Raw genomic sequence first — 14,038 nt, forward strand, 5'->3', positions numbered from 1 at the left:
TACACGGAAGAGCATTTTATTCTTGTAGTCGATGTGGAGCCATGTTTGGGCACTTTGTATACTGCTGGGTAGATTATACGACTGCATCATATAATATCAGCAAATCTTGTTTTGTTGTAGTGGAATAAAATGTACAACATTTCCCCCTGATATGTGATGGAGTAGAAGTATAAAGAAGTACAGAGTGGAAACCTGGTTAAATCCCACCACTGCTAACATTTTGTATCTGACATCCAGATGAACTCAAGTAACCCTTTGTCGACACCACCCGTCATGTTCAAAAATGGATTTTATGAATTGATTATCAACTTTTTTTGAACTCTTAAAGTATGTATTGTTTCTATATTTGTCTCTCAATACAATCTAATTGTCGATGTTAATGTTTGTTTGGTCAAGTTTGCATTCACACTACAGCCACTACAGAGAGGTAAAAGCTGAACTCAAACATTTACGCTTTAGTCTAATAAAACTAACTGTTGTTCATCACTTAACAATCTCATGCACTTATCTATTTCATTTAACTGTTTCAACTCCTCTGCTCGCATCCTCAGGTCCTCGGGGACTCAGGTTGATCGGCAGCATATACGAACAATCAGCATCACACCAGTTTGTAATCCTATGTGGTGTTTATTTTCCTCCTTAACACAGACATGGATATATTGTTAACACAATTTCTATTTTTTAGTTGAGTTAATTAGTCAAGCTTTACAAGCACCCTGTGGTGACTGCAGGAGTACATGGACCCCCTGGGGTAAGTGGCCCTGGTTGAGAATCACTGCTCTCTAATTTACAAAATTCTTAAAATTACAGACACAAGTATTGTTTATTGAATCTCCACATTACATTTCACCCTTTTAACCGACTGAATATGTTATCAATGTACTCAAATACAATGAGAAACCAAATACATGTACGTCCATCACTTAATTTAAATGGAGTCTAGAGAAGTTCATTGGGTAGCGAGATGGTGTCTGTGTGTGTGTGTGTGGGGGGGGATACATTTGTATTAAACGTTGTGGGGACTTAAAGTCTGATCTGTGTATTTCAAATAAATAAATATATATTTTAAAATATATTTTATATATAAATATTCTCACTTCTTCAAAAGGCTGTTTGAGGGACTGTGTGTGTGTGTGTGTGTGTGTGCGTGAGTGTTTGCGCGCGCGTTACTTGAGATGGCTGCATTTCCATCAGAGTTGCAATGGGTGTCACTCTTTCCATATTTTCTAACCATTTCTTGATTTCAGCCCTGGAAAAGCTCAGGCCATCTGCACGGTTTCTTGTTTTGAGTGTTCACATGATTTGTAAAGAATGAAAAAAAAAGTCTCATCGTGATTAATTTCATTAATTAAATAATCATCAGGAGGTGGCTGCATGCATATTAATGACAGGCAAGGAAACAAACAAACAAATGACACAATCAGATGTGGGTGCTTCAAGTGATGCTGGAAGAGACTACGCATAGGTTTGCTCTCTCTCTCTCTCTCTCTCTCTTTCCATCTTTGTCTCTTTCTCTCTCTCTCTCTACCTCTCTTTTTATCTCTGTCTCTCTCTCTCTCTCTCTCTTTCTCTCTCACACACACACACACACGCGCACACAAAGAATGAGAAAGAGGGAGCTGCACGCGCTCTGACCGCTTGCCTATAGTTTTTGGGCAAAGACACGTTGTAGTTAAATGCTAATTTTACGCTCGAACCCCGCATCGCGCACGCGCACTCACGCACGTGGTAAAGCAAAGGCTTCATAAACAAGCCGCTGCCACCTGGCTGCTCAGTGTTTCCACTGACCCCCCCACATCAGTGCTGCGGCTCAGAGAAGATGGCACTGGCTGACACGGAGCACGGAGTGTCCAACTGCGGTGACTCCGGCTCCCCGTTCCCGGAGATCATCGAGCTGAACGTCGGTGGACAGGTGTACGTCACCAGGCACAAAACTCTCATCGCCGTCCCGGACTCGCTGCTGTGGAACATGTTCAGCAAGAAGTCCCCCAAGGAGTTGGCGAGGGACAGCAAAGGGCGCTTCTTCTTGGACAGGGACGGGTTCTTGTTCCGCTACATCCTAGACTATCTCCGAGACCTGAACTTGGTCCTGCCGGACTACTTCCCGGAGAAAAGTCGTCTGCAGAGGGAGGCCGACTTCTTCCAGCTGCGGGACCTGACCAAGCAACTCAGCCCCCGCGTGAGTAAGGACAACTCGATCAGCGAGGAGATCGGCCAGAGCGACACGGAGGAAGGCGCGCAGCAGCAGTGCGGTCCCTCCGGCGGCGCGGAGACTTTGCGCGCCGTGTCGGTCGGCGGGGCCATGCGCTCCCCGTCGCTGGACTCCAGGAAGTCGGGCTACATCACGATAGGATACCGCGGCTCGTACACCATCGGCAGAGACATCCAGACCGACGCCAAATTCCGGAGGGTGGCGCGCATCACGGTATGCGGGAAGACGGCCCTGGCCAAGGAAGTGTTCGGGGACACGCTGAACGAGAGCAGGGACCCGGACAGGCCCCCGGAGAGATACACGTCCCGGTACTATCTCAAGTATAATTTTCTAGAGCAGGCGTTTGACAAGCTGACGGAGATGGGCTTCCACATGGTGGCCTGTAGCTCCACGGGCACCTGCGCCTACACCAGCAATGACCCGAACGAGGACAAAATCTGGACGAGCTACACTGAATATGTCTTCTGTCGGGATTAACCAGCAGGTCGAGGTTGATGTAAATAGACATTTCATAATCTAGAGGGGAATGTCTTTTTGATATAGTATTGCGTCTGCTGTGGTGAATGTCGAGTGACTGCAACGCATTGCTCCTTTATTCTAAGAATAATGCTCTGGTTTGTTTTTGTTTTCTTAAAACCAGAGACACAAAATGCCACTAAATAGAATCCACACAAACCAGTGGAAATCGAATTTGGACGCTCAAAAAATCCAAAAGTCCCATACAGTGTGGAAAACACCCCAACAAAAACACCATCATCTCCACCTCATAGAACTGCATATGAACGTCTCAGTCATGTCTGACTCAGTGCTGTGTGAGTTGAGCAGTATCCAAGAAGCAGCAATTAGTATTCAGTGTCTTTGTAACTTCTTTGCTTGATCACATGTGTTGGCCAAGTCTTGTATCATCCAACAGGCTCTCATGCATCCCTGTTCTATCACTGACATGACTGTAAGTGTATCTGCTTGCTCGGTAGTTGTGTTTGTTTAAAAAACCTGTTCAGGTGAAATAAAATCTTGTACTCGGCTATTCTCAGCACCCTTTGGCAATCATCCTGTCTTCTTCTCGTCATCTGCACAAAGTGCACTACAGAGCCGACATAGCATTCATCCCCATTTCGACCGTTTCAACAAAGAGTCAGCCTCAAAGGGAGATGCCGTGCCCAGGGAACGCCAGCCATCTAAAGCTGCCAGCTCAACAAAATCTGTCACAGTTTTGACTTACGAAATCCGGGGCCACGAACTTCCCATTGGCTCCGACTTGGGTCCATCACATCATATCTATTTTCTATTCATCTTCGCCCTGTTATTAACTCACACAAGCAGAAAAACCTCCACATATAGTTGCATGTGAATACTGTAGGAGGAATCCGTGCCCAACTATCCGTTTTTTTGTCACACAAATTCATTCACATGCCACGCTGATGCAAATGGTACAGCTGCACACACAATGTCATTATCATTTCAAGTGTAAATATTGAAAGGGTCCAGCTGCACACGAATAGGATGGTCCGGTCTACCAGGGAGAATGAATGGAGAGTGGATTTTGGTGCACCTCTTGTTGCAAGAGCAGAGTTATGCCCATAGTGTACAGCCAGCACCGGATTATGTGTGTTCACTCACATGACAAAGAGGCCTTACATCCAGAGCCACGGGTGGGGAGACTGAACGCAGGGGCTTATGGACCAGAGGCAGTGATGTAACCCCCAGTAGGGGTCCGGGGACATTCTCTCAGTGGGAACGTCTTTCATGTTTCATGTTCTAAATACATCAGTCTGGTTCAATTTGACCTTATAAATGTTCTATTTGGACATGGAGCAAAAAAATGTCGTAGGGATGGGGATCTGTTTGGAGATTGTTGTGGACACACAGACTCAAAATAAGTTGACTGTAATTATCTAGGCAGGACGACTTCATTGGCACGTCACAGTAGGAGAAGCACATGTAAACAACACTATAATGATGGCTGAATGCCATTCAGAGTTTCAGGGTCCTGGTGGTGTGCATGCTGGCTCACTGGGACACTTGAATTGTACCGAGCCATTATTCATGTTATTAATGACACCTGTCAGGTATCAGGTTTGGTATAGCTGTTACTTCATAAAAAGACAGCTCCACATGGACATTAACAGTCAATAAGTGAGTTAGAATCAACATGCCCTTTGAGTCTGGAGATATAGTCCCTTTATTGCTATTTGAGCAAGAGCAAGCCTCTCTGACAAGTTCATTTAAAAATAATAAATGAATGGGTGGAGAAGAAAAAAAAATCCACATAACTTAACTTTTTATGAACTATTGTTTTGTACTGTAACTTTCATTGAAATGTCAAATGCAGGGAAACACCCTGGAGATCACAGATATCGGCCTACAAACAATCACTGCATCACACCCACGGGTGCATATAGGGCGGCATGAGTGTCTCCACAGCACTATCATGTCTCTGGACTGTGGGAGGAAGCCCACTCGAACATATGAAGGCTGTCATTCCTCGCTGAGTAAAATCGTTCAAGCTGTTGCACCACATGCAGATGTAATCCCGTTGTGCACTCAATAACTACATTTCATCTAGTTTAGGGAGCGCAGGATTTTAAACATCTTTTAAAGGCTTTATTATCTGCAATTTGAATTAAATGATAGGAAGCCCCAAATGAGAGACATTTGGGTCTATAATTGTATTTATATCAATCTTTACATCCTGCTATTGCTTCATTCAGGGGCTCCAGCTGTCTTTTCAGTGTTCAGAAGCAGATATTTATATACCAGTCACGGTATCTGACTGTAATTTAAATGTAATTACTTATTGGATTTGCATTTGTTTTGAGAAGCACTGTGAAAAACGGAAGGAAAACAACAGAACAGAACAACCATTATGATTCTGGTTGGTATTGAATTGTGAGAAGTGGTAATAACAATAACTGTAGCAATTCACAGCACATAGTATAATATAGTAAACACAAATGAGTTACTGACAATTGCCTAAAATTCCCATGATTATGCTTCCTTTCAGTAAAATGGAAATGCCATAAATGCATTGTCAGGGCTTTTCAGTGCGAGTGATGATGGGATAGCAGAGAACAAACAGAAGGGAGCTGCGAGACAAAGGGAGGGGAGGACTGGAGGAAAGCAGCACCACTGAGAGAAAAATTACTTTTGATTGTCGACCATTGTTACTGTCCTCATATGCTTATCTCTGTCCGTAATATTTCTCTCTTTTCCCTCCCGCTAATGTGCGCATGCTCCACGCTGAGCTCCCCGACGCGAACCTCAGCAGATCGGGACTGTTTGAATTCCATGCGTGGGTCCAGGATGCGTTTCAGCTTCCCGAGTAATTTTAGATCAAAGTCGCTTTCATTAGCACATCACAAAAGTAACTCCGGACTAAAAGGCGTCATTACTCTAATGGAATTCTAAGTCAGAAATACATTTTAAACTCGAATTCAATCCGGGGGGGGGTTGCGCATCAGTCAGTGCAAAAATCTAAAATATCGTCCGTCTACTTGTAATTTTGACCACAATCTGCCTTCACAGTAAAATGTACAGCTCTTAGATTTTTCTCGTAGAAAAAGAACATTTAAATCACTCTCTGTACCTTTGTCTCTCACATGCTCACACATCAATGACATGCAGCAAAGGTCCGCCACTGAAATCCAACCAGGTGGACATTGTGGTTACATGATGCACCCAAACCGCTCGGCTACATGACGCCCTGCTAATGGCATGCTGTAGAAAAAAGGTAACTGAGTTCTTACAATATATGACTGAAAATGCATTCTATGCACATTTTTAACCTTAAAGTAGGCCACAGTAGCTCTTATTAAACCGAATAACATAAAAAGACAAAGATAGCGGACATTATCTGCAGTCGCCTGATTGCTGTTTTGGGGAAATGAATGTAAGTCTAACAACAATTCTGATGAATAATGTGTCAGCAGATCTGTACTCTCAGACTTGCTGTCAGGGAATCAGGTTAAAGCGGATGCTCAGGTTGACAGACTTTCGGATTAGACCAGATCAGGGTAAAGAAGAACTAAGTAAGAATGAAATGCTCATTTAACCGCATGCTTCAGTTGAATATACAATAACTGCAGAGAGAGGGCAAGAAAGACGGACACAGTTCTTATTCAACTCACTGAAGGCACGAATGCCGTGCTTGCTTGTTTTCATGGGAGCTTGGCATGATTGGGAGCTTCCTTGCTTTTGTGAGAATGACATCAGCAGGTGCAACAATGACGATATCACCCGGGATATTATATCAGTGATATTAATGGTTCGGCTTTCTATGTGGTCCAGAGAGACACTTCAGCCAAACGGGACAAAGATCGACTAACTGTGTGCCTGCATTGAAATGAATGACCGAAAGTACAGAAATAAAAATATTAGACAAGATTAGGAAGAAAAAACACAAGGTCCTGCTGAGCCCTAAGTGTGATGGTCCTGCTGATATTGTTATAACACCAGAAGCTTCAGACTGAGCATATCTTAAATGTCGCTGAGTGCATTCGACTTTCTTGAGTTTCTAATGTGCATTATTTTAGACTCCTTTTTTATTGCAGATTTATGTCATCATTTGTGATCAGCAGGCATTCAGACTGATGTAGTAATGTGCCCTGATCACCTGAGCTGAGATGCTGCTCCTGTCACAGCTCTGTCACTTCTATCCACCTTTCACTCACCTAATCAGTTCATTCAGTGCACCTGCCAGTCACACTCACCTCATCAGCTCATCACTCTCACCTGCTCACTCTGCCTCTTCACTATTTAAACCCCTGCCTCACACACACTCACTGCCAGATCGTTCTTTGCATTCATGCTCAACTTTCCCGCACTCACCCATGGACTGATTCCCTGTTGCCGACCCTGCCTGTCCCGGACTACCTCACCTCACCTCACCTTGCCTCTGCCCTGGTAACTTAGTCAGCCCTTTTGTCCTTGACCACGAGAAACCTGTCGGATTCTTCCAGAGAATCTTCTGCCTGTCGTGTGTTGCAAATAAAGAACTCAAATCATACCAGTCCTGGTGTTGTCGTACTGCTCCTGAGTCCTAACTACACCCTTTACAGCTCCATCCACTCACATGGCCATTAAACCTCCCACCTTTCATGCCAGCTTTTGAAAATGACAGCCATCAAATAGAAAATGTTCTTTCCACAGCTGCTTGGTGCACCGAGGCCACTCTTCTCACATGGAGGCCTTTCATTTGAGTGGTCTCGGCATCCCCACTGTTGGAAATCAGATGTCCTTTTAAGCAAGTGACGGATTTCTTATCTGCTTGATGCTCTGCACAGTTTTAATTGCTGTACGTGATTACAAATGCGCTTTATGCCTTTTTCTATTTGATCTTTGAACTTGAAAAACGGAACTATTTTTGTCTTTGCGTGGTTGTGCTTCCAAATTAAACTGTATTATTTTCTTTTTCACAGGGAGGGATCATACGTTGTTTCTTCTTCTCTGTTTTGAGAACAACAAATAGTCCTTATATGTTGCACAACATACTTAGTGTCATACAATACAGTACAATGTCAGACCTGTTTCTATTTTCTCACTGACTCTGGGAGGTTGTTACAAGTTGTCTGAGTCACCCGGTGAGAGTCGACTTAGTCCTCAATGACAGGGCTACGTCTGCACGAATGTGGTTCCCGTTTGAGTGCTATTCACATGAATTCAGAGGATTTGGTTTTGGTGGCCATCGCTGAAGTCTCAGGTTTTCCCCATCTGGCTGGGTTTGGAGAACAAGCCATTCTGTGTTTAGGAGACAGAATTACAGGGTGCAGTAGCATAAATAATAAAGGGGCAAAGTCTCAAGTCAGACGTCTGAGTTTAGAAATAAGCTTTATGAACGTATTAATGTATTACTATGGACTTAGAAGTGTGAGGCAGAATCAGTTGGAGTTCTGGGGATAACTGCAGCAACTGCTCTATATGTACTGGTACACTAACAATACATGCGGATTACTGTGCTACCAATCAATTATTGATGGCTAATCTTTCACCTCAGAAAATCAAACCTCTCTCAGATATACTTTCAACAATACTTTGGGCCCACTAAACGCATAGCTGTAATTTATGTAAATTATAGGCTTGTACATTCCTTTACAGTCTCCTCCTTAGCTATTAAAGTTGACTTGCCAAACAGCATTCACAGTGCACCAAGGACTCACGTATAAGTGCACTCTAGTTTAAGTGACGTGAACTCAACATACGAACCCCTATATGTTCACACTTATGATTTCCTTTCTTGCCGAGAGATGAAAAGATCGACTCACTCTCATGTCTGGACAGTTAATATGTATCTGAAGCCCCCAGCCGGTTAGCTTAGCATAGTTTACCCTAACAACTGGAAACTAGTAATTACATCTATTACCTTAAGACTCCACTAGTTGGCACATAACCCCCCCCATAAGATATAACGGGTTAACTATTGAGCTATAGAGATGCTGGTAGGGGCATTTAGTTAGCTTTGGACTGGGGTTGTTCCTATACCGAAAGCCTCAGATACAGCCTGAAACGCTGGATCGGTTATCTGCGAGTACGCAAGTCTATATGCACCGTTCCAATATCACGTTATCATATCATACTATCATACAACACTTGGTACCTGAGGGGAAGTCTCAACAGAGATGATGAAGAAGTAAAATAGCTCACTCGTTAGCTACTTTCACTATCGCTGCACATGCACATGATTGGGCAGGTGCTGGCGCAGAGTAACTGTAACTACACTGGTCCAACAAAAATGGCGACGCTTCGTACTGATATCTTTGATGAACTTTATTTGCCGCGTTCTCTCTCTCTCTCTCTCTCTCTCTCTCTCCCTCTCTCCACCTCAGACACCATGAAAACTACAAACAAAACATAAACATTTTTACATAAATTGCGAGCTCTTCCTGGAGTCTCTCAGGCACACGTTGCTAGCACATATTAGCACATTAATAATGACATAAACTACAAACAATCTCAAAAAATGCAACACATGTAAATGTAAATGCAGGTCAACATCAATACACACGAATATATGTACAAATGAGCACTTTACCGTGTGCACCTCTTGGACCACGTGCAGAAGCAATTTAATCTGGGGTCGTTCACTCCTCTCTGCTTCTGTGCCAGCAAACGACCCACAATGCCACGGTCATATGCCCACGCCAACTCTGGGTGTGGCCCGTTACTTTACGCCATTACATGACAAAATACGATACCTTGAGGCACCACATACGGTACCATGTAAACTCAATAGAATACACAATTACACATGTCTCTTTGACAGTTACAGTAACGTTAGCTAGAGCAAGCAAAATGTCAGCAATATTTTACACTGGTAAATCCCACCAGTATCACAACTAAGTAAACCAATTTATTAAAGGAGTTTTTAGTTATTTATTCAGAGATTTATTTAGTTTGAAGTTATTGTTTCCACTAGTGTTTTTAACTGTTACTGTACTGTATTACACTGTTCTCCTATTTTACTAAATTGGCTATGTACCTCAACAATTTATTGAAAGGTCAGTACTCTGCATCAGCCAATCAGGTATGTGTTCAGGTAGAAGTGAACGTATGTGTGTTGGAACATCTCTACTTTGGACGGAGCCAGGATAGCTCTATCCCTCTCTTTCTTTTAAATCACACTCATTATTATGTTTACAGAAGCTAAACTACATCCATGTTGAGCTCACACTCTTACACTGAAAAGTCTTTTACAATGATTTCGGATCAAAAGATGCATGAAGACATTTAGAGATGATTTTATGCTAGAAGTGTTCTGGAAAATACAAAAAATGGCCCACTGCTGTAATGTTGGTGGAGTCTCAACTCATTCTTTTGGCATTGATTACAAATAGTCATGTTATGCTGCCAAAGTCTTCCGAATTCCTCCGAAAGTCCAACCGACTTTCAAATGCTGGTTTGGGTTTCAGGCAAAGGATGCTATCATTACAGGAGCCACCATTTGGCTGCTTTTGTTTGAGTTTGCACATTTCTTTCGGGCAAAATGCTGAGGATGGAAATTCCCTAAAAAACCAACAGATTCAAACTGATTATTTGCGGCCTGAAATAAATGCATAGTTTAGTCTAACATACCCTGAGGACATTATTTGTATTTCTACATGTCTACCCTGTAAAGAAAAGCACAACGACAGTATTTGAGGATAAGGTTACATTTCTCTAGGATTTAGTTTTTCTTTTATGGAGGACAGCTGCGATCGGTGACCTTTCCGATGAAAACACCCAAACCACATTGTCGTGAATTGTCATTCATGACATTCAAAACAGCATTGTTGAGTCACATCTAAACCCAGTGAACAATTCCTATCTGTCAGAAATGGACAATTTGTCTCATCTTTCTCTCAGTACATCCCTTTTATTTCTGCACAAATCTTTGTGCTTTTCTCTTTTGTTTTTTATTGATTGCCCTCGTGATTCTGAATGAAAACAAGAAAATATAAAACACATAGTTGAAGGGGTAGACCAATTAAGAACGTCTTATCAGTTTCTTTCTCTAACGTCATCTAGAATTTCCATTAGTAAAGACTTAAAACAAAAAAACATACTGCTTTGGCGTGTTCTGCCAACAATGATAAATAAAAATAAGGAAAACATTGAGAGGATATGAGGCTGCAGATCAAAACAGCGCTCTCGGAGGCTGATAAACCACCACCGTGACAGCTGTGGTGTTCAGATAAATAGGAATACATGTCTGTATCTGTCATATCAGATTCGAAGCAAGAACTGTTGGAAAAAAACAAAAAAAACATTCTGTACACAACATTTCACAGGTGATTTCATCCAGCTTGAGCTTTGCTGCATGGCTCATCGGCTGACTGACAATCCTCTATTTGTAGCAGGAGAATAAACATCGGAGGAGTTGATGGAAGCCCCTGCAGATATTACGTAACACGCGCTGGATCAATACCAGCCGACAGCGACACAATGCACATACATGTGCATTGTGTTTCTTTTGGATGGATTTTCAGTCCTTCAGTTGTATGTATGTATAGTTGTACGTTTTTTTATTTGGATATTTATTTGATTTTATGTGCCCGGATTAGTTCGGTTTGATTTACTGTTACTGTAGACTGTCTTGTGTCATTTTTCTTGAAAATGTTAATTTACAATTTTTTTTTATCTTAATAGAACAAAAGTAGACAAATTCTTTTGAATTATGTTAATTAAAGAGATTGAAAATCTTTAGTTTTAGCCTTTCCTTCTTGAAAAATGTAACATTTTTAAAATTAGTATACGACTATCAGTTCTGCGCTTATCTTACGAGAGAAAGAACAGTACTCTCTGAGGAGTTTCACATCAGGCCGACTGTTGTTCCTGTGTTCAGGAATGAGCACAGTGAAGCGATGATATAACTATGGAGATACAGGCTTAATCACGGGATCTCTAACATCTGCTTGACTCTACAACAGCTGTCTGCCTCTGCGGGACATGTGTACAGGTTACAGCTTGATTGGATAACTAGGTCGAATAAACTTCCTTCACCCAAGACAGCTTTTAATTCGTTCACATGGCATACATGAAAGGGCACATAAGAGCCTCCTTTTGTGTGGACAATTAACATATATGACACGGCTTGTAGTGGTTACCAAGGATACGGATGAAGATGTAAAAGCTTATCTTGTGCCTTTAAATTGTTGTCTATTTGGATATAGACATACTCGAGCAGAAATGCAAATCTGTGAACACATCAGCCACGCGGTTATTGATGGAGGTGCAGAGTGTTTGACAGAAAAGCCAAATCAAATGTTCTGCCGCCGGAGCTTCAACCTCGAGGCAAAGCTTATAGGCTGCATGTTGTGGCAAGAATCAGTGATCAGAGTTATTTTGATGCAAAGAAGGCATCGTACCGGTGTACAACCTTTAATAATATATTAGGAAGGTATGTTACATGAAACTGCTGCCACAATCCTGCAAAAAGCATGCCTGCATGCATCTCTTTTGTGTTGGTTGTGGTATAACACGTGAATGACATGTGTCCGGGCCCGTGAATAGTATTGTGACCAGTAAAATAATAACTGAAAAGAGATTCCAAGTGCTCTTTATGTGATAATTCCGTCTGCGGAGGAGTCTGAGAAAAGATGACATTTTCTTACATTCAAGGACATCACCAGATACATAAAGAGTCTCACAAGTATTCATGTGGCTCTATTAATTAAACTGACAAATGTCGAACATGCATCCGCAGACTTGGCATGTCAAGGATTGTTTTTCTCCAATTGAAGAGTTAATCAGAACCTGATTGTGCATATATATATATATATATATATACAGTATATTCCTGATACAACTTACTTATAGTCAGAGCGCTCCGTTGCTGTCCAATGGAGTGCTCTGACTATTAAAAACACATAAATGTGCCAAATTGTTGTACTCGGTAACATTATCTTTCATTATGATGAACATGGGCACTGTAGATTATTTTGAGCCAGTCCAAGGTACACTGCCCTCCTGCTGCAAATACTCATTAGCACACAACATGTGTATGTGTGTTTAGTCTTGTTTGAGTAACATTTGCTATAAAACTATGTAGCTGTTTTAGGAAATGACCAAAATACTCAAATTGGCACTTTTAGATCTTTATTTCATACTTTGAATTTCTGTGAGGTATATATTTATATAATATATGAGGCTTGGTCTCTACCACTGTCATGATTAGAATGTGCTGCCTCATTTTCTTAATAGTTGTATGTTTTTTTATTTGGATATTTATTTGATTTGATATGTGCCCGGATTGGTTCTGTTTGATTTACTGTTACTGTAGACTGTCCTGAGTCATTTTTCTTGAAAATGTTAATTTACAATTTTTTTTTAATCTTAATAGAACAAAAGTAGACAAATTCTTTTGAATGATGTTAATTAAAGAGATTGAAAATCTCTAGTTTTAGCCTTTTCTTCTTGAAAAATGTAAAAATGTTTAGTTAGTAAGTACTCCGAAATGTGATTATACTGAATACAAATCACTACATTTGGGAAATAGTTAACTGGTCAAGTCGTACCTATGATACTGTGACAAAGCAGTAACACTTGTGTATTGACTCTGATTCTATATTTGTTCCTGTTTAAAAAAGTCTCTCACTTGAATCCCCTACACTGCATCAGAAAAGCAGCTTGGCAAGGAAACCAGAGACCTGTCTCCTTCTAAAGCCCGACTGAAGTCCTCACCAATGCACGGTTGTGTTTTACCAGCAGCCAAAGCTGTAGTCACAACTTAAATCTCTGCTAAGATGCTTATTATCCTGTGAAGTGGGAGCAGGTAGGAAATCTTCTTTGAGACTGCTGCAAAGAATAAACACCTCTGTGGAGACAGCAGTAGGTTTAGAGGGCAGAGTGTGATGTGGCAGCATCTCCTTCATCATTTCTACTGGATCAAATTCAAGTGGTGGATTAGATGAGATGGTGGGATGTGAAACATTTAAGAGCACTGGGAGTATATTTGGATTTCACTCTTTCTTTGAGGGGCTGCTGTGCGGAGAGCCGTCCTAAATTCTGTTATTTATTAATGTGCTTGTTGACTCTTGTTTGGTACAGATTTTTTTCACTCAGTGCACTTATTATCTTGAGTCCAGGTTTAATGGCATGAGCATTAGATGACCCGTGAAGACGTTGCCTAGCTGTTAATAAGTGTCTCTCACAAATCACACTGTGGCTGATGACGACAGTGCGACAGGTGGTCTGAAGAGTCGCACTCAGTGCATTCCTTTTTTACTGGGAAGCACAGATCACACTGTGACATTTAAACTGACACTGCAGTTGTTCAGGGACATTCTTCAGGAAAGGTAAAGGTCATGCGATGCCAGGGTGGCAGATTATACCAATATGCCAGCTGCTTGTTTA

At 41.7% G+C, this 14,038-nt stretch overlaps 1 protein-coding gene across 1 annotated transcript; it reads left to right on the forward strand.

Annotated features, from left to right (window-relative positions):
• Positions 1–1,770: 1,770 nt before the first annotated feature.
• On the forward strand, positions 1,771–3,791 carry kctd12.1 (potassium channel tetramerisation domain containing 12.1). Its single transcript, XM_031870178.1, has one exon. It carries the CDS (start codon positions 1,820–1,822, stop codon positions 2,687–2,689), a length of 870 nt encoding a protein of 289 aa, XP_031726038.1. The 5' UTR covers positions 1,771–1,819; the 3' UTR covers positions 2,690–3,791.
• Positions 3,792–14,038: the final 10,247 nt, after the last annotated feature.

The sequence above is a fragment of the Anarrhichthys ocellatus genome, unplaced genomic scaffold, assembly GCF_004355925.1.
Source record: "Anarrhichthys ocellatus isolate YVR2014 unplaced genomic scaffold, GSC_Weel_1.0 scaffold51, whole genome shotgun sequence".
NCBI lineage: Eukaryota > Metazoa > Chordata > Actinopteri > Perciformes > Anarhichadidae > Anarrhichthys > Anarrhichthys ocellatus.

What these genes read in the sequence shown, in the direction of transcription:
- kctd12.1 (XM_031870178.1), top strand. Translation starts at nt 1,820, where the DNA reads ATGGCACTGGCTGACACGGAGCACGGAGTGTCCAACTGCGGTGACTCC.